At 46.8% G+C, this 26,957-nt stretch overlaps 1 protein-coding gene across 1 annotated transcript in view; it reads right to left on the bottom strand.

Moving 5' to 3' along the window:
• RAB10 (RAB10, member RAS oncogene family) overlaps positions 1-6,248 on the bottom strand; it is a 106,209-nt gene extending 99,961 nt beyond the window's left edge. Inside the window, exon 1 of the mRNA XM_007971254.3 lies at positions 5,592-6,248. Coding sequence (XP_007969445.1) covers positions 5,592-5,718 — 127 coding nt within the window. The 5' untranslated portion in view covers positions 5,719-6,248. The remainder of the gene's footprint in view (positions 1-5,591) is intronic.
• Positions 6,249-26,957: the final 20,709 nt, after the last annotated feature.

Here is a 26,957-nt window from a genome sequence, read left to right as displayed (position 1 = left end):
GAACTACAGGAACAAGCCACCATGTCCTGCTAATTTTTTGTTTTTGCAGAGATGGGGGTCTATGTTGCCCAGACTGGTCTCAAACTCCTTACCTCAAGTGAACTTCCCAACTCAGCCTCTCTAAGTGCTGGGATTACAGGTTTGAGCCACCATGCCCAGCCCTCAGAATGTTCAAGTGACCACTCAAAAATTTCATTATAATTTATACTTGGAGAATGCTCTAGATTTTAAAAACCCAGCCAGACATGATGGTGCTCGCCTGTAGTCCCAGCTACTTGAGAGGCTGAGGAAGGAAGACTGCTTAAGCCCAGGAGTTCGAGGCTACAGTGAGCTATGATTGCACCACTGCACTCCAAGCTGGGTGACAGAGTGAGATTTAATCTTTTAAATAACAACAACAAACCCTAGTCACTTGGTAAAATTTAACACATTCCTAAAAGTATTCTACTTTCAAAGTATTTCTAGTCATCTGCACACTGACCAAGTGGTTACTTAACATTGTTTAGACATGTACCATCCAGTATGGTAGCTACTAGCCACATGTAGCTATTAATCACTTGAAATACGCCTCTTTAAAATTTATGTTTTCATTACATAATATACATCCATGTAGAAATACGCCTAATCTAAAATGAGATGAGTTGTAAGCATAGCTTACAAACCAGAGAAAAAGAATGTGAAATATCTCAACAATTTTAATTTTTTTTTTCCTACAGACAGGGTCTCACTAGGTTGCCCAGGCTGGTCTTGAACTCTTGGGCCCAAGCAATCCTCCCACCTCAGCCTGCCAAAGTGCTGGGATTACAGGTGTGAGCCACTGAGCCTGCCCTCAACAATTTTTAAATCTTGATTACACAATAAAATGACATTGTAGATATGAGTTAAAATATATTATTAAAATTTACTTTGTAGGCCGGGCACGGTGGCTCGAGTCTGTAATCCCAGAATTTTGTGAGGCCGACCGAGGTGGGTAGAACATCTGAAGTCAAGAGTTCTTGGCCAGCCTGGCCAACATGGTGAAACCGCATCTCTACTAAAAATACAAAAAAATTAGCTGGGTGTGGTAGTGGGCACCTGTAATTCCAGCTACTTGAGAGGCTGAGGCAGGGAGAATTGCTTGAATCTGGGAGGCAGAGGTTGCAGTGAGCCGAGATCATGCCACTACACTCCAGCCCGGGCAACAGAACGATACTCCATCTCAAAAAAAAATTTTTTTTTACTTTTTAAAATGTGACCATTTGGCCAGGTACAGTGGCTCACACCTGTAATTCCAGGATTTTGGGAGGCCAAGACTCCATCTCAAAAAAAAAAAAAAGTGGCTATTAAAAGTAATATATGTGGCTCACATTATTTCTTTTGAACGGCACTGGTTAAATGCAATGGTAGACTTTTTTTTTTTTTTTGAGACAGAGTCTCCCTCTGTTGCCCAGGCTGAAATGCAGTGGCACTATCTCGGCTCACTGCAAGCTCCGCCTCCAGGGTTCACAAAATTCTCCTGCCTCAGCCTCCCGAGCAGCTGGGACTACAGGCGCCCACCACCACGCCAAGCTAATTTTTTGTATTTTTAGTAGAGACGGAGTTTCACCGTGTTAGCCAGGATGGTCGCGATCTCGTGACCTCGTGATCCGCCCACCTCAGCCTCCCAAAGTGCTAGGATTACAGGCGTGAGCCACAACACCCGGCCCAATGGTATTTTAAACCTGTGGACAGAGCTAATATATGAATGTGTTCAAGCTGTACTCAGAATCATTTATTTTCTCAACTTACACTATTCAACATCTTATATATGAAAATATTTTTATCTGAAAGTATGAAAATGTCAGAGTCTAGGGCGGGCCCGGTGGCTCACGTCTGTAATCCCAGCACTTTGGGTGGTTAAGGCGGGTGGATCACCTGAGGTCAGGAGTTCAAGAACGGCCTGACCAAAACTACTTAATTTTTGCCTACTAAAACTACGTAATTGGCCAGACATGGTGGTGTGATCCTGTAATCCCAGCTACTCAGGAGGCTGAGGCAGGAGAATCGCTTGAACCTGGGAAGCAGAGGTTGCAGTGGGCAGAGATTGCGCCACTGCACGCCAGCCTGAGCAATAACAGCGAAACTCCATCTCAAAAAAAAAAAAAAAAAAAAGAGGGCGGGCATGGTGGTTCCCACGTGTAATCCCAGCACTTTGGGAGGCTGAGGAGGGCAGACCACCTGAGGTCAGAAGTTTGAGACCGGTGAAAGCTCGTCTCTACTAAAAATACAAAATTAGCCAGATGTGGTGGCATATGCCTATAATCCCAGCTACCTAGGAGGCTGAGGCAGAAGAATCATTTAAGCCAGGGAGGTGGAGGTTGCACTGAGCCAAGATCACACCATTGCACTCCAGCCTGGGCAAAAAAAAATGAAACTCCATCTCAAAAAAAAAAAAAAGAAAGAAATTGTTTAGCACAGTACCAACAAATACTTGGGTACCACAGTGTGCAGGATGTTCAATCCATAAAATAACATGTTCTGCCACACCTCCACAGCAGAAGAGTCACATATTCTATATAGAGCTAATATAATATGCACTGTGCTCCTACAAAGTGCCTGGCCCTGGCACCATGTGAAGTGCTTTACTCTCACTAACCCATAAAATTCTCACAACTACCCTATGTGGTAGATACTACGACTGATTTTTTTTTTTTTTTTTTCAGATGGAGTTTCACTCTTGTTGCCCAGGCTGGACTGCAATGGCACGATCTCGGCTCACCACAACCTCCGCCTCCCGGGTTCAAGCGAATTCTCCTGCCTCAGCCTCCCGAGTAGCTGGGATTACAAGCATGCGCCACCACTACTAGCTAATTTTTGTATTTTTAGTAGAGATGGGGTTTCTCCATGTTGATTGCGCTGGTCTCGAACTTCGGACCTCAGGCAATCTGCCTGCCTCGGCCTCCCAAAGTACTAGGATTATAGGCGTGAGCCACCGTGCCCAGCCTTATTAACACTTTTAAAGAGCCTGAAGCCAGAGAGGTTAAGTAATCTGCCAAAGTTGCACAGCTAGTAGTAACCTGTGGAAACAAGATTCCAACCCAGCAGACTTGATCCAAAATCATCACACATCTTCCCAAGTAACAGCAATACAAAAATATTATACCATTATCTTACAGGATTGAGTTTTAGTTGGGGGGCATGTACCCTTTACAAAAAGATTGGAGTAGAGACAGTTAATGTTTTGCTTCCTACTCTCCAACCACACTGTTCCTAAGGATAGGTTAAAGTTGGCCACATAGCCGGGTGTGGTGGCTCAGCCTGTAATCTCAGCACTTTGGGAGGCTGAGGCGGTGGAGTGCTTGAGGTCCGGAGTTCAAGAGCAGCCTGACCAACATGGTGAAATCCAGTCTCTACTAAAAATTCAGAAATTAGCCAGGCATGGTGGCGAGCACCTGTATCAGAGCTAACCAGGCAGCTGAGGCAGAACTGCTTGAACCCGAGGCGGAGGTTGCAATGAGCCAAGATCACACGACTGCACTCCAGCCTGGGCGACAGAGTGGGGTTCAGTCTCAAAATAAATAAATAAATAAAGTTGACCACATGAATTAAATCCTCAACCTTACTATACATTTGTTCTATGCTCCCTTTTCCAGAAAGGCCCTATCCCATCCCTCTGACTCAATTCCTATTAGTCCTCCAGACTTCATTTATTTATTATTATTTTTTTGAGACTAAGTCTCATTTTGTTGCCCAGGCTGGAATGCAGGGGCACAATCTCAGCTCACTGTAACCTCCGCCTCCCAGGTTCAAGCCATTCTCCTGCCTCAGCCTCCTGAGTAGCTGGGACTACAGGCACCTGCCACTACGCCCGTCTAATTTTTGTATTTTTAGTAAAAATGGGGTTTCACGATATTGGCCAAGCTGATGTTGAACTTCCGACCTTGTGATCCGCCCGCAAAGGCCTCCTAAAGTGCTGGGATTACAGGTGTGAGCCACAGCGCCGGCCCAGACTTCATTTTAGGTATCATCTCTACGTAAGTCTACTCAAACTCCTCACGATTTAGACTACGCACTCTTCCTCCCTATGCTTACTACTGTAGCATCTTACTGGAATGCTCCTCAAGGGGTCTGTTGTGTTCATCGTTTATTCTCAGTGCCTAAGAACAGTACCCAGCATTAGATGCTCAATAAATATTTGCTGACCCATCTGATCACCTAACCCCAGCCAGCTACAGCTAAAAGTGGAGTGTTAAAAGCAAACTTAGTGCTAGGGAAGTGCTAGCGCTAAGTGCTAGTATTCTCTAACCCACAAGTTAGAGAACAAGCTCTAAGTTTCATGACATTTATGACAAACCAAGAAAACAGTATGATACTCTGAAAATAAGGATTATGATAATTTGCCTCCCAAAAAAGGTGAGCAAAATAAAAATCTATTTAAAAAATGACTTGTCCAATTTAATTTCTGTAAAATTTATTTTGTGAGAATGAAGCAGCTGATATTTGTCACAAAAGAAAACCCAAACCAAACATTTCAGTAACGCTATATAAACTGCTTCAAATCAGCTTAATTTTGACAATTCCCAGAGTTCAAAGACGACTGCAGTTGCTTTTTAAAATCGTCTCAATATAAAATTACATTTAAATATGGGTTCAACTGCACGGCGACAATGCTGAGAGCCATGTGTCTTTTAAGAAATGTATTGGGGAGCGGATGGGTTTCACAATTAATAAAGCACAATTAGCCTCAGCGCCACTTAAATTTTCTACCCAGATTCAAAAGGGACTTTCCTAGAGCTTTCCCTTTTCCTTTCCTAAACGGGAAATTCGATTAAAAAGGTCACTCTTCAGCTCTTAATGCCACACTAAGTAATTCTGAAACACGGTGAAAGTGCATTGTAAGTCCATAGGGTTATGACTGGCAAAATACTTTCCTGTAAATACTAGAGTCAAATAAAATAGAAGAGAGAACTTGACTTCACTCCGTTGGGTTTGAGGACAGAAATTGATCATCTCCCTCAGATTACTGCTTCTGTTGATGTCTCGAAAAGCACTGAGGCAAATATGCCAGAGTCCCGCCCCAAGCGCGAAGAGCCTCCGATTGTTTGACACATCAATGGATTAGTCAGTGAGGGCAACTCACTTTTCCCTTCTAATTTACCTTAATTATCCTTCTCAGAAACCCTCAAGTTTACTCTAAGTTATGACCATATGGAATCTTCTCTTTGCCCCAAAGTATAAATTCAGGCCTTTCCCAAATAGCTAGTACTGCTTCAATCGCAACCACTGAAATAAATACTTTAAAAATATCACACATCTAGTAATTCTATGCAAATGTGGAAAAAGCCAGTCCAGTCGCCTGAAGAAATAAGGTTCTGGAACACGGTTAAATGGTGCATATTTTGTAACAGAAGGCACTGAGCATAGTGGGAGACTCGAAAGCAAAAGACCGGATGGAAATCATGGGAAGACCCCGCCCCAGTAAGCTCGATGCCGATTCAAACAGTAACTTGGATCTGTCGTTTGGAATCGGAATCACTGAAACAAAGGCGTATATTACGGGAAGCAAGATGTCTGGAGTAAAATAAACGGTTTGCAGCTACCGAGACTGTACACCGTCCTCCCACAGGTCTTACCTATGGTGGAAATAAAGGTAGTATTGAAGGCATCATCCGAAAAACGAAAAAGGACGCAGGTCTTCCCCACTCCCGAATCCCCGATCAGGAGCAGCTTGAAAAGCAGGTCGTACGTCTTCTTCGCCATTGGGAGGAGCGGCTCGGGCTCTCGCCGCCGGCGGCCCCAAGGGATCGGTCCCTCTCACTACGGCCAACTCCTCACTCGGGCGTTCTCAGGCCGGAGGACCGGGGAAGCGTGGGAAAAAGGAAGGCTCGAGAGGGCGCGGGCGACCTACGAACAGCTTCGGGGAAGCCCCGACAGTGGCGGCGTCCAGTGCCTCCGAGGGCGGCGACCGCGGCTCCGCAGCCTCTCCCAGCCGCTCCGCCCGGTTCCGGGGAGTCGGTCGGGACAAAATGGCCTCCCCTCCCCCCTCAGGGCTTCTCGGCCGGGACGCTCCTACGGGCGAGCAAGCCTGCTCTGCCGTCGAGGAGGCGCGGCCGGCGTGAGGACAGTCTCTCTCGCGAGCAGAAACTCCGCGCTAGCACGCGGCGACGGCAGCGAAGAAAGACCCCCAAGTCGACGAGCTCAGTTACATAGCCCCAGGAAACCGAGCCTCCCCGGCCAGAGCCACCTTTTCCCCGTGCCCTCTCACGCCGGCGTGCGCGCTGCCTGAGACGCACGCAAGGACGTACGCCCGCCCTTCCCTCACGCCCTAGCCCTGCGGTTCGCCTCTGCGCACGCGCACAAGAGGGCACGGGGCGCGCCGAAGTGGAGAGTGGAATGCTCGGGTATCCAAGCCTCAGTCTGAGGCTGGACCCAAAGGGGAGAAGGGAGGGGCGAGAGAGGGCGAGGCCGCGGGCGCGCTCCCTGTAGCCCCTGATAGGGTGCGCGGCGTTACGAGCACGCCCAGCGAGAGCCGCTGCTTAGCGACTGCGCAGGCGCAGCCCCCCTCTGCCCCCCCGCCCCGAGACACCCTTCCCGAACCCTGCACCTCCTTCCTGTCTTGGGGTCTCCCGCTGGACTGCGCTGCGGTTTCTCTGCCCAGCGTTTGTCGGGTGTATTGAGCTGGAGGTCTTGGCGCAGCAATGGGCTTGGGTGGCCATGTGTTCCTGTGTAGGTGGAGCTCGTAAACGCGAGAAAAAACTGCGCCCTGGGTCATTTAATAGCCTCTTTGCTAGAACGAGACGCCTCCCGGCGTGCCCCCTTTCCAGGGCCAGGCCTGACGGGGAAACATGAGTGCTCCATCCCGGTTGACTTCAAGAGCAAGAGTTTGAGATGGAAAAACTGGCCACGCTGCTCGGGTTGGGATGATGTAATCCACACAACCTCTTCCTGGGCGAGGAGAGGAAGGCTAAGGAACACCTGGGCGCAGGAAGAACCTCCACGCGAAGTAGAAGGGTCTGTGCGGTGCTCAGAGATCCTGCTTCAGGCCTTTGCCGTCCTTTAGGAATCTGGGAGAACCCGAGAGCTCTCTGCAGAGGAGGTGGGGCCTCTGCCTGCCGCCAGAGTCGTACCACTGGGTTGAAAATTGAAAGATGGTCAAGCCTACCCCCAGTCCGACCGAGCCTGCTTCCTCGCATTTTCTTTCTTTCTTTCTTTTTTTTTTTTTTTTTTTTTTTGAGATGGAATTTCGCTCTTGTTGCCCGGGGTAGAGTGCAATGGCACAATCTCGGCTCACTGCACCGTCCACCTCCTGGGTTCAAGTGATTCTCCTGCCTCAGCCTCCCAAATAGCTGGGATTACAGGCGTGTGCTACCACCCCCGGCTAATTTTTTCTATTTAGTAGAGACGGGGTTTCACCCTGTTGGTCAGGCTGGTGTCGAACTCCTGACCTCAGGTGATTTGCCCGCCTCGGCCTCCCAAAGTGCTGGGATTACAGGCGTGAGCCACCGTGCCCGGCTCCTCGCATTTTCTTTGCATTTGCTTTACCTTCTGTTCTCCCTCCCCATCAGTCCTATTTACCAGTCCTTTTTCTTTCCTACCCTTCTGTAGTTGCAATATTCATGCTGCTGACCTTCCATTCTCAGGGTCATCCATCCCTCAAGCACACCTAGGTGTGATGGCACAGGAGTTGAACCTGGTGAGCTGGTTCAACCTGATAAAGTGGAAAACGCTGAAACGTGGAAATCAGGAAACGGATAGAGAAGTAAAAACTACATTTTCACGCACACCACCCCACGATCGCCAAATCACCAAAATGTGGATTTGATATGTAATTAAAGTTAGACTTTCTGGCAATTCCGTTTTACATTTCCATTTTATGTTTCAGTCTTACATTTTTCCTTTCCTCCCGGCCACCCCTAAAGCGTCCTTACCGAAGATACTTGTCTTCACTAATACATCTTTCTCTTCAGTTGTATTCTCCAGTTGCTCCTAGTCTTGTCACTTAAACTTTTTTTTTTTTTTTTTGAGACAGAGTCTTACCTGTCACCCAGGCTGGAGTGCAATGGCACGATCTCAGCTCACTTCAACGTCCGCCTTCAGGGTTCAAGTGATTCTCCTGCCTCAGCCTCCTGAGTAGCTGGGATTATAGGCGCATGCCACCATGCCTGGCTAATTTTGGGTTTTTTTTGTTTGTTTGTTTGTTTTTTTTGAGGTGGAGTCTCGCTCTGTCGCCCAGGCTGGAGTGCAGTGGCCGGATCTCAGCTTACTGCAAGCTCCGCCTCCCGGGTTCACGCCATTCTCCTGCCTCAGCCTCCCGGGTAGCTGGGACTACAGGTGCCCGCCACCACGCCCGGCTAATTTTTTGTATTTTTTAGTAGAGACGGGGTTTCACCGTGTTAGCCAGGATGGTTTTGATCTCCTGACCTCGTGATCCGCCCGTCTCGGCCTCCCAAAGTGCTGGGATCATAGGCGTGAGCCACCGCGCCCGGCCAATTTTGGTATTTTTGATAGAGACGGGGTTTCACCATGTTGGCCAATCTGGTCTTGAACTCCTGACCTCAGGTATTCACCTGCCTCGGCCTCCCAAAGTGCTGGGATTACAGGCATGAGCCACTGGGCCCAGCCTCACTTAAACCTTCTCATCCTCTCTGAATCATTCTGACTCCAGTCGGGAATGCCTTATGATAATAACAATTCTAAAATAGACTAGCTATGCAAATCACAAAGTGAGTGATGGTCAGTGCAGCACAGGTGTGTCATCAATTCAGAATCAGAAGGAAAATCTCGTTACCCTGATTATTCCTTTCAAAATAAGTTAGATTAACTCAAGCCCCAATGTTACAAAGTATTTTAGAAGTCTTGAAAATTTTTAAGCTGCGCACAGTGACTGAACCTGTAGTCCCAGCTATTCAGGAGGCTGAGGAAGGAGGATTGCTTGACCCCAGGAGATTGAGACCAGGCTGGACAACAGAGTGGACTCCTTCTGTGAAAAAATGAAGTGTTAAAGGTTTTGTTTGTTTCTGAGACAGGGTCTTGCTTGTTGCCCAGGCTGGAGTGCGGAGACCTCACTACAGCCTCAACCTCCTGGCCTCAACCGATCCTACCACCTTGGCTTTTTAAGGTGCTGGGATTACAGGCACGAGCCAGCAGGCCCAACCAAGATTTTTTTCCTGTATAAGGCCTAATTTGGGCCGGGCCTAGTGGTTCTCGCCTGTAATCCCAGCACTTTGGGAGACCAAGGTGGGAGGATCATTTGAGGTCAAGAGATCAAGACCATCATGGCCAACATGGCGAAACCCCGTCTCTACTAAAACTACAAAAATTAGCTGGGCATGGTGGCATGTGCCTGTAGTCCCAGCTACTTGGGAGGCTGAGGCAGGAGAATCACTTGAACCAGGGAGTGGGAGGTTGCAGTGAGCCAAGATTGCACCACTGCATTCCAGCCTGGTGACAGAGCAAGACTCCATCTCAAAAAAAAAAAAAAAAAAAAAAAAAAAAAAAGAAGCCTAAATTGGAGAGTAATACCACTACATAAATTTTGGGGATAATGGACAGTTGAAAAATTTGAAAAACCCAACACAAATGATAAATGTTGGAGGTGATGGATAACCCAATTACCCCGATTTGATCATTATACACTGTATGCATGTATCAGAATATCACATGTACTTCCATTAATATGTACAAATATATATCAGTAAAAAAGATTTCTTCACTTTATTTTTTATCCTGTAACCAACAATTTTATCACTTAGAAACTTTTCCCCATGAACTCATATTCTGAAACTTTAGGAATTAATTACATTTATTAACAAATTATCGATCACAGTTTTTTTTTTTTTTTTTTTGAGACGGAGTCTGCCTCTGTGGCCCAGGCTGGAGTACAGTGGCATGATCTTGGCTCACTGCAAGCTCCGCCTCCCGGGTTCACACCATTCTCCTGACTCAGCCTCCCACGTAGCTGGGACTACAGGCGCCAGCCATTACACCCAGCGAATTTTTCTATTTTTAGTAGAGACTGGGTTTACCGTGTTGGCCAGGATGGTCTCGATCTCCTGACCTTGTGATCCACCCACCTCGGCCTCCCAAAGTGCTGGGATTACAGGCGTGAGCCACTGCACCTGGCCTTTTTTTTTTTTTTTTTTTTTTTTTTGAGGTAGAATCTCAGTCTTTCACCCAGGCTAGAGTGCAGTGGCACAATCTCGGTTCACTGCAACTTCTGCCTCCTGGTTCAAGTGAAACTCCTGCCTCAGTCTCCCAAGTAGCTGGGATTACAGGCACTACCACCACGCCCGGCCAATTTTTGTATTTTTAGTAGAGACAGGGTTTCACCATGTTGGCAAGGCTGCTCTTAGACCCCTGACCTCAAGTGATCCACCCTCCTCAGCCTCCCAAAGTGCTGGGATTACAGGAATGAGCCACCGTGCCTGGCCCCTGGACTACATGCTTTATAGAGCAATTTTGAAAAACGTAAGCCCTAAACTAGGGCGTGAGCCACCGTGCCTAATCAGGATAGTCTTGAACTCCTGCCTGACCTCAAGTGATCCGCCCTTCTCGTCCTCCCAAAGTGCTGGAATTACAGGCGTGAGCCACTGTGCCCGGCCAGGATCATACCTTCTTTTTTTTTTTTTTTTTGGAGACAGAGTCTCACTCTGTCACCCAGGCTGCAGTGCACTGGAATGATCACTGCTCCCTGCAGCCTCAATCTTTTGGGCTCAAGCAATTCTCCCACTTCAGCCTCCCCAGTACCTGAGACTACAGATGCGTGTCATTACACCCAGCTAATTTTTATATTTTTTGTAGAGACAGGGTTTGCCATATTGCCCAGGCTGGTCTTGAACTCCTGGACTCAAACAATCTGACAACCTTGGCTTCCCAAAGTGCTGGGATTACAGGTGTGAGCCACCATGCCCCGCCATATCTTTTAAATCACAATTTGACCCCTGCTCATAACTCACAGATGAGGAGTCTAAGATTCAGAGAAGATAGGGCCTTCCCAGAGGTCACACTGTTAGTGCAGAGCCTAGACGATACAAGCAAGGGAAAAGAGAAGAAAACCTCCACAGGACATCATATTACGTCAAGGTGAGAATTGGGAGGATTGAGAGGCTCAGTCAGTACTTAGCATTTGGATTCTCTAAAGTTAATTAAAGGTTTTGCTGGAGTGAGACCTAAGCATCAAGCTATACCTGCCAATGAAGGAAGCAGAAGTGATCAAGGTATGGAAGATCTCCGACTCTAGAAAAAAAGAATAAAATGGGGATCTACACAGGCCTAAAGGATAAACCTAGAGTTATGAAGAAATATTTCATAAAAATGGAAACAGTGAAAGAAAATGCCAATCTAGTGCTAGTTTAGGGGTTATGCTTTTTTAAAAATTGTTCTATAAAGAACGTAGTCCAGAGGCCAGTTGCAGTGGCTCATGCCTGTAATCCTAGCACTTTGAGAGGCCCAGGTGGGTAGATCACTTGAATTTAGGAGTTTGAGACCAACCTGACCAACTTGGTAAAACCCCATCTCTACTAAAAATACAAAAATTAGCCAAGCATGGTGGCAGGTACCTATAATTCCAACTACTTGGGATGCTCAGGCAGGAGACTTGCTTGAACCTGGGAGGCCGAGGTTGCAGTGAATTGAGATCACGCCACTGCACTCCAGGCTGAGTGACCGAGCAAGACTCAACAACAACAAAAAATGTAGTCCAGGCCAGGCGCAGAGGCTCATACCTGTAATCCCAGCACTTTGGGAGGCCAAGGTAGGCAGATAGCTTGAGTCTAGGAGTTCCAGACCAGTCTAGGCAACATGGTGAAGCCCCATCTCTAAAAAAAAGTAAGAAAAAATTAGCCAGACATGGTGGTGAGTCCCTGTGATCCCAGCTACTCGAAAGACTGAGGTGGGAGGATTGCTTGAGCCCAGGAGGCCAAGGTTGCAGTGAGCCATGATCCTGTCACTGCACTCCAGTCTGGGCAACAGAATGAGACACTCAAAAATATAAATAGGCCGGGCAAAGTGGCTCACGCCTGTAATCCCAGCACTTTGGGAGGCCGAAGCAGGTGAATCATGAGCTCAAGAGATGAAAGAGAAAGAAAGCAGGCAGGCAAGTAGAGAGGGAGGGAGGGAGGGAAAGAGAAAGTAGTAGTCCAAATATTTGCAAAGCCAAGAAAAAAGAGGCATATTTATATGTTTATACTATCAATTAAGGTATTTCTATATTTTTCTAGAAAAAGTATAGCTGACCAGTTCATGGTTCTAGTCTTCAACTTAGGCTTTTAGGACCTGCGTCTACCTTATAAAAAATTCCTGCCTCAAAAGATGTTGATGCAGGATCATCTTTACCACTGTTCCCATGCATATTCAGTCTCTATACCAGATTTCTTACTCTTTTATCTCTACCCAACTTACTCTCCGTGTTCTTCATAAGAATTGAGTCTTCCAGGCCAGGTGTGGTGGCTTACGCCTGTAATCCCAGCACTTTGGCAGGCTGAGGTGGGCAGATCACCTGAGGTCGGGAGTTCGAGACTAGCCTGGCCAACGTGAAGAAACCCTGTCTCTACTAAAAAATACAAAATTAGCCAGGCATGGGGGCGCATGCCTGTAATCCCAGCTACTCGGGAGGCTGAGGCAGGAGAATTGCTTGAACCCGGGAGGCAGAGGTTGTGGTGAGCGGAGATTGCACCATTGCACTCCAGCCTGGGCAAAAAGAAGGAAACTCTGTCTCAAAAAAAAAAAAAGAAAGAAAGAAAGAATCGAGTCTTTGCTTGAAGGGCTGGCCCACTGCTACGTCATCACCTTGCTGTAAGACCTTCCCCTCCAGTCTCCAGGACTTTGTGTATTTACTACTGCTTATTTCCTGTGTTCACACCCACAGTCTTCCTGCAGGGACTTCATGAGGATAGATCTTGGTTAGACTTCACCGACGCTAAGTACTGATTGCCTAGTGGCTGGCAGCCCATCAGTATTCTGCTCTGCCTGCATATCTTGACTTAGGCTTCCTCTTGTTAGAAAATGATTGCCCCACCAAGCATGGTGGCACATGCCTGTAGTCCCAACTACTTAGGGGGCTGAGGCAGGAGGATTGCTTGAGCCTGGAAAGTTAAGTTTGCAGTAAGCCAAGATCCTGCCACTGTACTTCATATTGGGCAACAGAGCAAGACCTCATTTCAAAAAAAAAAAAAAAAGTCCAGGTGCGGTAGCTCACGCCTGTAATCCCAGCACTTTGGGAGGCCGAGGCGGGTAGATCACAAGGTCAGCAGTTTGAGACCAGCCTGGCCAACACGGTGAAACCCTGTCTCTACTAAAAAAATACAAGAATTAGCCAGGCGTGAACTGGGCGCGGTGGCTCACGCTTGTAATCCCAGCACTTCAGGAGGCCGAGGCGGGCGGATCACGAGATCAGGAGATCAAGACCACGGTGAAATCCCGTCTCTACTAAAAATACAAAAAATTAGCCGGGCATGGTGGCTGGCACCTGTAGTCCCAGCTACTCAGAGAGGCTGAGGCAGGAGAATGGCGTGAACCCGGGAGGCGGAGCTTGCCGCAAGCCGAGATCATGCCACTGCACTCCAGCCTGGGTGACAGAGCAAGACTCCATCTCAAAAAAAAAAAAAAAGAAGGGGGAAAAATATAAAATGAGTAGGACCTTGCACAGACCACATAGTCAGTGGTCAATGTGCTAGAAAGTGAGGAATATGATTAACTTAGTGCTCTGCATCCCAGATCTAAATTTTTACACAAATTGAGAAGATCAGATTGCACATGGAGGTAGACAACATTGATATTGATACTCTTTATGGTTATCATTTCCAGAAAAATATCAAAATGAGAAGAAAAACTCTAAATATTTCGTTTGGATTAATACAAAGAATATAGATTATGGCTGTTTGCTTTTATGCCTAACTGCCATATACCATAACAATAGTTAAGCAAATTTTAAAATGTGACAGATTTATTTCATCATATGAATTTGGCCATGGATGCCCAGACTTTATGGAATTGTCACTTCCAGAAGCTTGATGCTCAACTCTCAACTGTCAGCTCTTTCCCCTCCCTGTCTGGTTCTTGCTCTTTGGAATAATCCAGTTATTTGCAGGATATCTCACCTTTTTCTTGGAGCCAGAGAAAGAGTAGAAGTATAGGTTATCAAAAACCCTTACACAACCTGCTAATTGAGTCAGTCACTGCCAAGACAATATCTAAAAGCAGCCGTTCTCTGTTGTCCAAAATGCCACCAAGAAAAATAACTTAGGGGCCGGGCACAGTGGCTCACACCTGTAATCCCAGCACTTTGGGAGGCCAAGGCGGGTGAATCACGAGGTCAGGAGATCGAGACCATCCTAGCCAACATGGTGAAACCCCGTCTCTACTAAAAATACAAAAAATTAACTGAGCGTGGTGGTGTATGCCTGTAGTCGCAGCTACTCGGGAGGCTGAGGCAGGAGAATCACTTGAATCTGGGAGGCGGAGGTTGCAGTGAGCCGAGATCGCGCCACTGCACTCCAGCCTAGGTGACAGAGCAAGACTCTGTCTCAAAAAATAATAATAATAACTTAAAAGTGTAATTTTACTGTTTGTAACTCAAAGGATAAATGCTTGGGGGGATGGATGCACCATTCACGATGTGCTTCTTTCTCATTGCATGTCTATATCAAAACAGCTCATGTACCCAATAAATATAAACACCTACTATCTACCCACAAATATTAAAAAGAAAAAGAAAAGAAAAAATACCCCCAAGAGGAAGCCAGACTTTTGCCCATGTAGCTTATGCATTCAGGGTTCCACTACCTTTTGCCCTCCCTCAGGTCACTGGTGTCCACAGGGGAAACCTGCCCTGTGTCCTTGAAGGCCAAATAGGGATGCTATTTCTTTCTCTTTTTGTTGTTGTTGTTGTTGTTTGTTTTTTCTTTTTTTGAGACAGAATCTCATCCTGTCGCCAGGCTGGAGTGCAGTGGCACAATCTCGGCTCACTGCAACCTCTGCCTCCTAGGTTCAAGTCATTCTCCTGCCTCAGCCTCCTGAGTAGCTGGGATTACAGGTGTACAGCTACACAAAGAAGCAGGCACAGTGAGGGCGACTGAGAGGAGCAGCACTTGGTTTCTGGGGCACCTCTGGGCCCCAGAGCTGGATGGGATCCCAAGTCCAGTGCTGGCCACCGTGGTGCTACAGGCTGCAGAATCTCTTTGAGGTCCGGCAGGGGCAGTGATGGACTCATTGCTTGGCCTAACAGACTGAATTTGTGGCCTTTCCCCAGATCCCTGAGCCTGTTTCTCTAGCCTTCCCAGTAATGCTGAGAGCTTCCCAATAGCCTTTCAGTAAATTTATGTTCTGCTTCTGAATGCCAAATATCAGTTTCTGTTGCAACCAGAACCCGTGACTGACACACTTGTTTCTGGTAAAATTCGCAAGATGACTCCAGCTCTACCTGACATTTGTGCACGTCCACTTCCTCTTTCCCACCTTCTGCTGACCTTGCCACTTGAATGTGCTGCACCTTTGCTGAAACTTGGCTCCTGCCTGCCAGCGTCCCCTCCAAGGCTGCTGCAGCCTCAGTTCCTCTTTCCTGGTTCTCCACTGCCTCTTTCTAGCCCCCTCTACTCCAGGTTCAGGTTCCCTGTGCTCCCAGCCCGTCCTGAGACCTAGACAGGTGGGCAGTCATCCTGACCCTGTCATGATGTCAGCAATGGGCCTCGTGCTGGCAGGGCAGAGTCCTCAGATGCTAGAAGGGAGGGTCACTAAGAGGAAAGAGGGACACCGGCAAAGAGATAGGAAAGTTGCAGAGACTCCCTTTTTTGTCAGTTTGCTTGTTTGTTTGTTTGTTTTGAGACGCAGTCTTGCTCTGTCCAGGCTGGAGTGCAGTAGCACCATCTCGGCTCACTGCAACCTCCACCTCCCAGGTTCAGGTTGATTCTCCTGCCTCAGCCTCCCATGTAGCTGGGATTACAGGTGTGTACCATCACACCCAGCTAATTTTTTTTTTTTTTTCAGGCGGGTCTCACTATGTCACCCAGGCTGGAATATAATGGCTCAGTCATAGCTAACTGTGGCCTCAAACTCCTGGGCTCAAGTAATCATCCTGCCTCAGCCTCCCAAGTAGCTGAGATTACAGGTGTCAGCCACTACACCCAGCTAATTTTATTTTTTTAGTGGAGATAGGGTCTCACTATGTTTCCAGGCTGGTCTTGAACTCCTGGCCTCAAGCATCCCTCCTGCCTCAACCTCTTAAAGTTCTGGAATTATAGGCGTGAGCCCCTACGCCTGGGGTATTTTTATATTTTGTCTAACAACATGAGTTTTCGTTCACCAAGTTCCTGCATTGTTCTGGCCCTTTAGTGGCGTGACTTCACAATAATACATTGATGTAGTAACTATGATCACCCCCATTTTCAGATGAAGAAACAAGTGTTTAAAGAGGTTAAAAGAGGCCGGGCACGGTGTCTCATGCCTGTAATCCCAGCACTTTGGGAGGCCAAGTCTGGCACATCGATTGAGGCCCAGGGTTCAAGACCAGACTGGGCAACATAGTGAAACCCCGTCTCTACAAAAAATACAAAAATTAGCTGGGCATGGTGGTGTGCGCCTACAGTCCCAGCTAGCAGGGAGGCTAAGGTGGTAGGATTGCTTGAGCCTGGGAGGCGGAAGTTGCAGTAAACTGAGATTGCACCACCACACTCCAGCCTGGGCAACAGAGTAAGACTCTATCTCAAAAAAAAAAAAAAAAAAAAAAAAAAAAGATGTTAAAAGACATGGAATGTGGGGTGCGGTGGCTCCCAGCACTTTGGGAGGCTGAGGCAGGTGGATCACCTGACATCAGGAGTTCGAGACCAGCCTGGCCAACATGGTGAAACCCCATCTCTACTAAAAATACAAAAGTGAGCCAGGCATAGTGGCAGGTGCCTGTAATCTCAGCTACTCCGGAGGCTGAGGCAGAAGAATCATTGAACCCAGGAGGCAGAGGCTGCAGTGAGCTGAGATCACACCACTGTACTCCAGCCTGGGCAACAGAGCAAGCCTCTACCTCAAAAAAAAAAAGAAAAAAAAAGAAAAAAGAGATGGAATGTGACGATGCCTGGTATTTCCATCAAAATAATTGGGATCAAGGGGGATAAGTAGAGTATAGATGAAATAAGGTTACAGTGGGTTAATGATTATTCAAGCTGGATAATGAGTATATGGAAGTTCATCATACTAATGTGTATAATTCGTATATATTTGAAGCTTTCCATAATTAAAAGTTGTTTTTAGTCTGATCTCAGTCATACAACTATAAATGATAAAATTAGGTTTTGATCCCAGGCCCTCTTAACTTCAGAGCTTGCTCTCTTAACCTCTACGCTGGATACCTGGCAAGGTGCCTAAAAAGAGCTAAGCAGAAAAGATAAGTGATTTTCAGAGAATTGAGAAGGGATTTGGAAGCCTCTCAATTAATTTCTGCTCCGTTTTCTAGGTACTTCATGGGAAGGATCAACACAAGCGGAGCCAGATATTGATACCCCTCACCCAGAGCTTCTTATACAGAAGATGCCCTCCTTTTTTCTGCCTGCTTCTGAGTAGGTGCAGAAGCACACATGAGAGAGTGGTTGGCAGCCAAAGTTTTCTAAAAACACCCAGGCAACAGCTGTCCTTGGTTGTCACCTGACTCACCAGGCCCTGAGTCAGCACCACTCCCTTATACAGCCTCCCCTGCTGAGCCAGATCTGACCTACCCTTTCCTGGCTGGGCTGAACTGGTTGGGCCAGCCCAGCCCTGCACTATCCCAGCATCCTCCTCAGTGGGGAGCTTCTTGCTCCCTTCTATGCATCTGGAGTTCCCACCCATGTGCTACCCTTGTCATCCAGGGCAGCAACCATATGCCTGAAACTCTAGCCTGAAGAGAACTAAAAGGCCCACTCCATGTCCTCAGAGGCATGAACAAGTATCTGAAATCTGTCTCTAGATATAGATGACATAGGATGGCCTGGGCACCAGCATCTTCCACCATCTGCAGAGGAAAGTCTTCCCTCTCTGGGTATCTCTGGGAATTGCTTTAGGCAAAAAACCAGAATGAAAGGTAAAGACACCCCCCTATTTTTGCAGAGCAGGATTCTAACACTCGGTTCAGTCCCAGAAAAGAACAAGGCTGAGGCAATATGGAGACCAAGATTTTGCTTCTGTGTTTGGTCTGTGTTTCTGTGAAAAACTCTCATGGATCGTCTCATCTCAGCCTTTTCTTGATCTAAACATGAAGCTACAGTAAGTGCTGACATATTCTACAGGCATTGGTGGGGACTGAGCCTGGCACCGTAATTGGAGGATACAGACACTGACCTCATTGCTAAGTCACTAAGGCGACCCTGCTTCCAACCTCAGACCTCCAGGCCACCCTGCTCTGAATCCTGGCCCTTCTACTGAGGCCCGCGTGACCTTGAGCTAGTAACTAACCTTTCTGAGTCTCGGTGTTTCTCATCTGTACAGTAGGAATACAACACCTACCTTGCGGGTTGTCATGAGGGTCAGACAAAGTAGTGCATGTGAAGCACTTTGTGGGTGCACAATAAAAATCTGTGTCCTTGCTGGATGCAGTGGTGCACACCTATAATCCCAGTACTTTGGGATGCTGAGGCCGGAGGATGACTTGAGCCCAGGAGTTTGAGATCAGCCTGGGTAACATGGCGAAACCCCTCTCTACAAATCAAAAAAAGAAACTGGCAGATGCAGTGGTGCATGCATGTAGTCCCAGCTACTCAGGAGGCTGAGGTGGGAGGATTACTTAAACCTAGGAGTCAGAGGTTGCAGTGAGCTGAGATCATACCACTGCATTCCAGCCCGGGCAACAGAGTAAGACCTTGTCTTAAAAAAAGGCTGGGTGCAATGGCTCATGCCTATAATCCCAGCACTTTGGGAGGCCGAGGCGGGCAGAACACAAGGTCAAGAGATCGAGACCATCCTGGCCAACATGGTGAAACCCCATCTCTATTAAAAATAAAAAAATTAACTGGGCATGGTGGCATGAGCCTGTAGTCCCAGCTACTCAGGAGACTGAGGCAGGAGAATCTCTTGAACCCGGGAGTCGGAGGTTTCAGTGAGCTGAGATTGCACCACTGCCCTCCAGCCTGGCGACAGAGCAAGACTCCATCTCAAAAAAAAATCAGTGTCTTTCACTTTGCCCTATTCCTTGGGACCAACTCTTATTCAACCTGCACTGATATCAAAGCTTTTAGGCCTGAGACCACGTTCTGCCCAGCTCTCCACTCTTGATTCTGGGCATTCACGCCAGAGTCCCAATACCTTCCCACTGATTCCCACATCAAAAGACAAAATTCCAACAAATTTTGTTTCAACATTTTAACTGGCTTTCATTTGAAATTCCAGAATTGGGCAACATCTCATTCTACAAGGCAGAATGAATGTTCCGATGAGCCGAGCAGAGTAGGTTGGTTTTACAGACAGAAAGCAGAAAAAGAAAATGAAAAGTGGGTTAGTCGTTTCAAAGTTACTTTTCTTAAAAAGGTTAAAGCAGAGGGGACTTCCTTGTCACGCTGGCTGAAACTGGCCTTTTTGGAAATTTGGCTATTATCTCTCATACTCCTAATTTCTTAGAAGGTCAGATAAACTTAGTTTCAGCTTGGTGACATGAAACTTCAGCATGAGTAACTTCATTTTGGTTTGGTCTATTGGACCTAGTGCAGGAGCTCAGTCCAAACCAATGGTCTCCAATAAATTGTATTTATAGCTACATGGGCCAATTGTTTTCTGATCGTCTGCTAGCCCAGACCACACCACACCAGAGTCCTGACTCCATAATTCCATACACTCTTTTTTTTGAAGATGGAGTCTCATCCTGTATCCCAGGCTGTAGCGTAATGGCGCAATTTCGGCTCACAGCAACCTCTGCTTCATGGGTTCAAGCAATTCGCCTGCCTCAGTCTCCCGAGTAGCTGGGATTACAGGTACCCGCCACCACACGCAGCTGACTTTTGTATTATTATTAGAGATGCGGTGGGGATTGGCCAGGCTGGTCTCAAGCTCCTGACCTCAAGTGATCTGCCCGTTTTGGCCTCCTAAAGTGCTGGGATTGCAGGCATGAGCCACCATGTCCAGCCCTTCATAATTCCCTGCACTCTTAATTTGTGTTTGTCCCACTGGCTACTACCACACAGTTGGATCTGATTATTTCTGTGTACTCTCTCACTAACTCATTCCCTTCTTCCTCTTTTTCTTTAGCCTTAAAACTCCTGAAGGTGGTTTTCCAGGGCCCCTTCTCCCATCACTGTCTTTTGTGTATTCTCATTGCTAAGGACCTACTGTCTTGAGTCTCCTGCAGGCAAACAGCCAGCTCTACCCCTTCCCCTTCTTTCCTCCAGGCTCCCCTGCCAGGGGAGGGGTGTTATAGCTCTCTTACCAGCATCAGGACTTTGTCTAATCACTCCAGTTTTTCAATCTCTCTTAAAGTGTGGGAGCCACAATCAGGCATGATATGCCAGGAATGGTTTGACCTGGCATAGTAGAAAAGACAACCACATATTTCACTGTACACATACACTGGGGTTAATGTAACCTAAGTGTATATTAGGACTTTGGCAACTGGGTCATGATGTTTGCTCTAATAGGTTTGTGGCCAGCTAAAAATCCTAGGCCTTTTTTCACAAACTGCAGATAAGTCTTCACATTTTGTACTGATACAGCTGACTTAATAAGATCTAACTTTAATAATTTCTTTAACTTTTTTTTTTTTTTTTTTTTTTTGAGGCAGGGTCTCACTCTATTGCCCAGGCTGGAGTGCAGTGGTGCAATCTCGGCTCACTGTAGCCTCAACCTCCTGGGCTCAAGCGATCCTCCCACCTCAGCCCCTCGAGTAGCTGGGACTAAAGAACCACACCACCACGCCCTGCTAATTTGTGTATTTTTTGTAGAGACAGGGTTTTGCCATATTGCCCAGGCTGTTTTTGAACTCCTGAGCTCAAACGATCCTCCTACTTCAGCCTCCCAAAGTACTGGGATTACAGGTATGTACCACCACACCCAGCCTAACTTTAATAATTCATCAATTTATCACTATTATATATCATTTTGGTTCTTTAACAAATAAATTGCAAGGGAAAAAAAGTGTCAGGGGGTGATTTGTAGATAAAAGAGACTTTCAACCAGTTGCAATGTGTGGGCCAGGCGCAGTGGCACACACCTGTAATCCTAGCCCTTTCAGATCACATGAGGCCAAGAATTTGAGACCAGCTTGGGCAATGTGGTGAAGGCTTATCGCTACAAAAAAAATAATAATAATACAAAAAAATCAGCTGGGTGTGGTGGTACATGCCTGTGGTCCCAGCTATTTGGGAGACTGAGGTGGGAGGATTACCTGAGACCAGGAGGCAGAGGTTACAGTGTGCCAAGACTGTGCCACTGCACTCCAGCCTGGGTGGAAACCTTGTCTCTCTCTCTCTCTATATATATATATATACACACACACACACACACATATATATATATTTTTGAGACAGAATCTCACTGCAATGCCCAGGCTAGAGTGCAATGGCACAATCTCAGCTCACTGCAACCTCCATCTCCCAGGTTCAAGTAATTCTCCTGCCTCAGGCTCCTGAGCAGTTGGGATTACAGGCACCTGCCACCATACCCGGCTAATTTTTGTATTTTTAGTAGAGACGGGGTTTCACCATGATGGCCAGGCTGGTCTTGAACTCTTGACCTCAAATGATCTGCCCGCCTTGGCCTCCCAAAGTGCTGGGATTACAAGCGTGAGCTACTGCACCCAGCCCCATTTGAAGGCTTCATGGGAAGACAGAAGAGGATTACATCACACACCACAAAGCAAATCTCAATTAGATCCCTCCACTCTACTAGCTAAACCTGTTCTTCCTCCAAAAGTGTTCTCCCTTGCTACCATCTTGCCAACTTTCCTTCCTTCATCTCTTTCCATATACAACTTCTGAATTCCCTCTTTTCTTCCAAACCATTCAGCTATGGTCCCAACTTTATCCCCTCATGTCATTTGCACTCAACAAAACAAAAGCACAGTAGTTACCTAAAAAGCAATTGACTATTTTTCCTCAAGGATGCTCCTTGGGAAAGTGGGAGGTAGCTCAGTTCATTCCACGGCAATAGAGCCCATGTCAATAATAAATATTTCCTGGAGGCTTGTTAAGAATAAGATGCTGGGCTAAGCATCTGACAAAATGATTTCATGTCATGTAGTTCATTAGTGGCAGATCTACTATAGAACTTTAATTAGAAAGGTTAAATCACAACTACTATTTTTTTTTTTTTTTTTTTTTTGAGACAGAGTCTCGCTCGCACTGTCGCCCGGGCTGGAGTGCAGTGGTGCAATCTCGCCTCACTGCAACCTCCGCCTCCCGGGTTCAGGTGATTCTCCTGCCTCAGCCTCCCGAGTAGCTGGGACTACAGGCACCTGCCACCACGCCCAGCTAATTTTGTGTATTTTTAGTAGAGATGGGGTTGCACCACGTTGGCCAGGCTTATCTCAAACTCCTGACTTCGTGATTCACCCACCTCGGCCTCCCAAAGTGCTGGGATTATAGGCGTGAGCCACCGCGCCCGGCCTAAATCACTTCTGAGCCACTCAGATTCATGTTCTTCAGTTTGTTCGTTTGTTTGTTTTTGCTTAACAGCCCAGCCCTGTAGGCTAGATGGAAAAGGTGCATTATTTTCATTTTCTAAAGAGGGAAATCGAGGGACAGTGACTGAGGGACTTTGCAACTTAGGTAGTGAAAGGTCTTGATCTATGTCTAGGATATTTTGTCTTTTGCAGGATGTATGAAATTATGACTGAATTTACATGGAAAATGTAACGAATAAAGGACACTGTGTAATCTAAGACACCGTTATGTTAGGTCAAGTAGAAAGGACCAAAGCATTATGACTGATAAGGAGTACCGAGAAGAGAAGTGGGAGAGGACAGACCGTCAGTGTTTCTCCCACGGTGACAGGGAAGAGAGGCCAGCGCTGGGCAAGGCAGGATCCTGTTTGGCAAGGGATGTCTGTCCCTGTGTGGGAAAGCATGACTCATCGGGGTGCCACAGCTCAGTGACACAGGCTCTTAAGATCTTTCAAGTCCCCTTAGCCTGACTCTGTATTTACAAAGCGACTCTTGGATCTACTTTGAGCTTCTGAAGTGTGCCTTCCCACAAAGCAAGGAATGTGCTGACAGGGGTTTCTTCAGGCCTATTGTCAATTATATTTCACAGAATGAATGAATAATGCTGCATCTGGTTTCTGCCTCTTGAGTTTGGTTTAGAGCGAGTTTATTCATTCAACATCAGTTCAACAAATATTGATTGAGTGCTATTTACGTGCCAGGCATTGGTCGGAGCCCTTGTGACACGGTCAGATAAGATCTCTATCCTTACAGAGTCCACACGATGATGAGGGGGTGACGCATAACAGAAAAACAAACATATCAATAGATAACTTCAAACTGATAGTCCACACCTGGGGTTACTGAATTCCTGCACACAGGCTCAGCCGTACCCGAGGTTCTAAGACCCTCTCTGTCTCATGCACACCAGGAAGACTTAAGAAGCTTTAGCTCAATCTCAGAGGATTTAGCAGATCAAATTTCCCTCTAGTATGACCTGGCCCCTGAGAGGCCATGTTTAGACTTAAGACCCACTACTTCTCTCACCGCTGCAGGTCTAGCCCCAGGGCCTCAGTGTGTGCACACTCTATGCCCAGTGGGTTGGAAGGTCCTTCTACTCTAGCTAATGGGAACACCAGCTCTTCCCAGCCCTGTGTAAGCTCTGCTGACAGATTCTTCTCCTCCTCCTCTCCATGGTTCCTTTCCCCAGTGTGACATAGTTTCTCCACACACACGACTGATTGAAACCCAAAGAATCAGGGGAGGCCAGGCGCAATAACTCACGCCTGTTATCCCAGCACTCTGGGTGGCTGAGGCAGGCAGATAACCTGAGCTCAGGAGTTTGAGACCAGGCTGGGCAACATGATGAAATCCTGTCTCGACGAAAAATATGAAAATTAGCGAGGTGCAGTGGCTTGTACCTATAGTCCCAGCTACTTAGGAGGTTGAGGCTGCAGCGAGCCGTGTTTGCACCACTGCACTCCTGCCTCGGTGACAAAGAGAGACCCTGTCTCAAAAAAAAAAAAAAAAAAAAAAAGGTGGGGGACGCCTCTGCAGGTCTCCAGGAGCCCACATTCTCTGTGCTGTAGCCTGGACACTCTCTCCAGGCAATGAGCTGGGACATCTGCACCTCATTGGTTTCCCTTCTCTTAAGAGTCACTGTCATGAGTTCCCTGTTGACCAATGACCAATGTCTTTTTTTGTTGTTTTGTTTTGGTTTTTCTTGAGACAGAGTTTCGCTCTTGTTGCCCGGGGTGGAGTGCAATGGCGCGATCTCAGCTCACCTCAACCTCCACTTCCTGGGTTCAAGCAATTCTCCTGCCTCAGCTTTCCGAGTAGCTGGGATTATAGGCATGCACCACCATGCCTGACTAATTTTGTATTTTTAGTAGAGACAGGGTTTCTCCATGTTGGTCAGGCTGACTCGAACTCACGACCTCAGGTGATCTGCCTGCCTTGGCCTCCCAAAGTGCCAGGATTACAGGCGTGAGCCACTGCGCCTGGCCGGCCAATGTCCTAAAACCACTGTTTCAAATATTTCATTCAACTTTTTGCTCGATTAAGGAGAGGCTAAATCTAGACCCCATTCCTTCATCATGGCAAAAAGTAGACATTGTCTTCTTCTGTTAACTAATTGTTTTTATTGAAGCATCACACACATACACAAAAACACACAAATCCTAAGTGTATACAGTTCAATAAACTTTCACAAAATGAACACACCTGTGCAACCACCTCTCACATTAATAAACAGAATATTACCAGCACGTCAGAAATGCCATGCTCCTTTCCAATCACTACCCATCCTCCCAGGGGAGCCACTTTTCTAATTTTTAACACCATAGTGCCTGTTTTTGAACTTGCAGTATGTATTCTTTTGTGTCTGATCTTTTCTGTTTGTTGTGTGAAGAAATAATTCTTTTTCACTGCTATGTAACATCCCATTTTATTTTATTTTATTTATTTTTTGAGATGGAGTTTTGCTCTTGTTGCCCAGGCTGGAGTGCAACAAGATCTCAGCTCACTGCAACCTCCGACTCCTGGGTATAAGCAATTCTCCTGCCTCAGCCTCCCAAGTAGCTGGGATTACAGGCATGTGCCACCACACCCAGCTAATTTTGTATTTTTTGGTAGAGATGGGGTTTCACCATGTTGGTCAGGCTGGTCTTGAACTCCTGACCTCAGGTGATCTGCCCACCTTGGCCTTCCAAAGTGCTGGGATTACAAGCGTGAGCCACTGCACCCAGCCCCATTTTATTAATATACCATATTATTCATCTATTCCAAGGTTGATGGGTATTTGAGTTGTTTCTGGTTTAGGGCTATTACAAATAGTGCTGTTATGAACATTTTTGCATTTTTTTTTTTGGAGCCTATGTATGTATGCATATTTCTAGGAGTACATGTGTATGTATTTCTAGGAACTACTAGCTCATACATGACTAGGTATCTCTTCTACTTTAGTAGATACCACTAGTTTCCCAAAGTAGCTATTCCAATTTACATTGCCACTAGCAATGTATGAGAGTTCCAGTTGCTCTACTTCCTCACCAACACTTAGTATTGTGTCTTTTTCATTTTAGTCATTCTAATGGACTTTACTTACATTACCTTTTAGAACATCCCACAGGCATTAAAAAAAACTACCAAGCTTAATGAGCTGGCATTGTGCCAGTTTGAGACACCTGTATGTAAGGTGTTTCTTTCCAATAGCTTTACACATTTCCATATGCATTCTGTTTGTTTCTGTTCACCAGAATTATATTTGAGCAGAATTTGAGAAGTAAGTGTTAGAGGTACCATATAAAGAAATGGGGGGAGGAAAGGCAAACAAGTGCCTATGTGGCAGAGGAAGCAATATGTGGAAAGGAAGGAAGTCATAAAAGGGCTTGGCTCGGGGCTGCCTGGTACAATTGTGCATGATTCTTGGAGTTGTTATTCACTCCTTTGTCTATGGGAATGGCAACTCCTGGAATTGTGCAGTGCACAACCTATGAAGCTGCACACAGCAGCCATGCCTGTCATGGTCAGGGATAAAGAGAACTTTGGTGTGTCTGGAAGGCAGGATGGGTAGGGTAGAGAAGCAGGAGAAGCCAGATTCAGAGATGGGGCAATATAACTGACTCAGCCTTTGTCAGATGTCAGAGGCTTGCTTGGAAACTCCACCCCACCGTCAGCCCTCCCCTGCTAGCAGGATTGTACAAGCTTCCTCCTCTTGGATACCTCACCCCTCTGAACCAACAGAGCTGCCACTGAATTGGGGCTGAGGTGAACCCGTGCCAGGAAGGAGAAATGCTGAGCAGGCCCTGGCTTGTCTTGCTTCACGACTCTGATTTCAACAAATTAAGGAACCAACTCCCTGGCCTTCCCCTATCTTGGGCTTCCTCTTTGCCTACAGCTTCAGTGCACTCTTCTGCCTGGGAAAACCAGATAAACTGGGATGGGAAGCGGTGCCCCACCCACTCAACCCCCTAGGTTTGTGTTACTGAGTCACCAGGGGTGGTTTCTGAGGGCACAAGAAAGTAACAAGAGAATCCCGGGGCTCCCAGGCATCATCTTCATGGCCGGCCAGAGTTAAGGGAACCCCTCTGAAAGAGATCTTTGGGTTGACACTCTTTTGTCTCCAAGTCCTCGTTACATTTTATACCTATGTGTGGTGTCTTTTTTTTTTCTTTTTTTTTTTGTTTTTTTCTTTTGAGATTGAGTCTCACTTTGTCATCCAGGCCGGAGTGCAGTGGCGCCATCTTGGCTCACTGCAAACCTCCGCCTCCGGGGTTCAAGTGATTCTCTTGTCTCAGCCTCCTGAGTAGCTGGGATTATAGGCATGCACCACCGTTCCTAGCTAAGTTTTGTATTTTTATTGGAGATGAGGTTTTGCCATGTTGGCCAGGCTGGTCTCGAACTCCTGACCTTAGGT

This window comes from Chlorocebus sabaeus, chromosome 14, assembly GCF_047675955.1.
Source record: "Chlorocebus sabaeus isolate Y175 chromosome 14, mChlSab1.0.hap1, whole genome shotgun sequence".
Taxonomy (NCBI): domain Eukaryota; kingdom Metazoa; phylum Chordata; class Mammalia; order Primates; family Cercopithecidae; genus Chlorocebus; species Chlorocebus sabaeus.
This window is presented reverse-complemented; position numbering and strand designations above follow the sequence as displayed.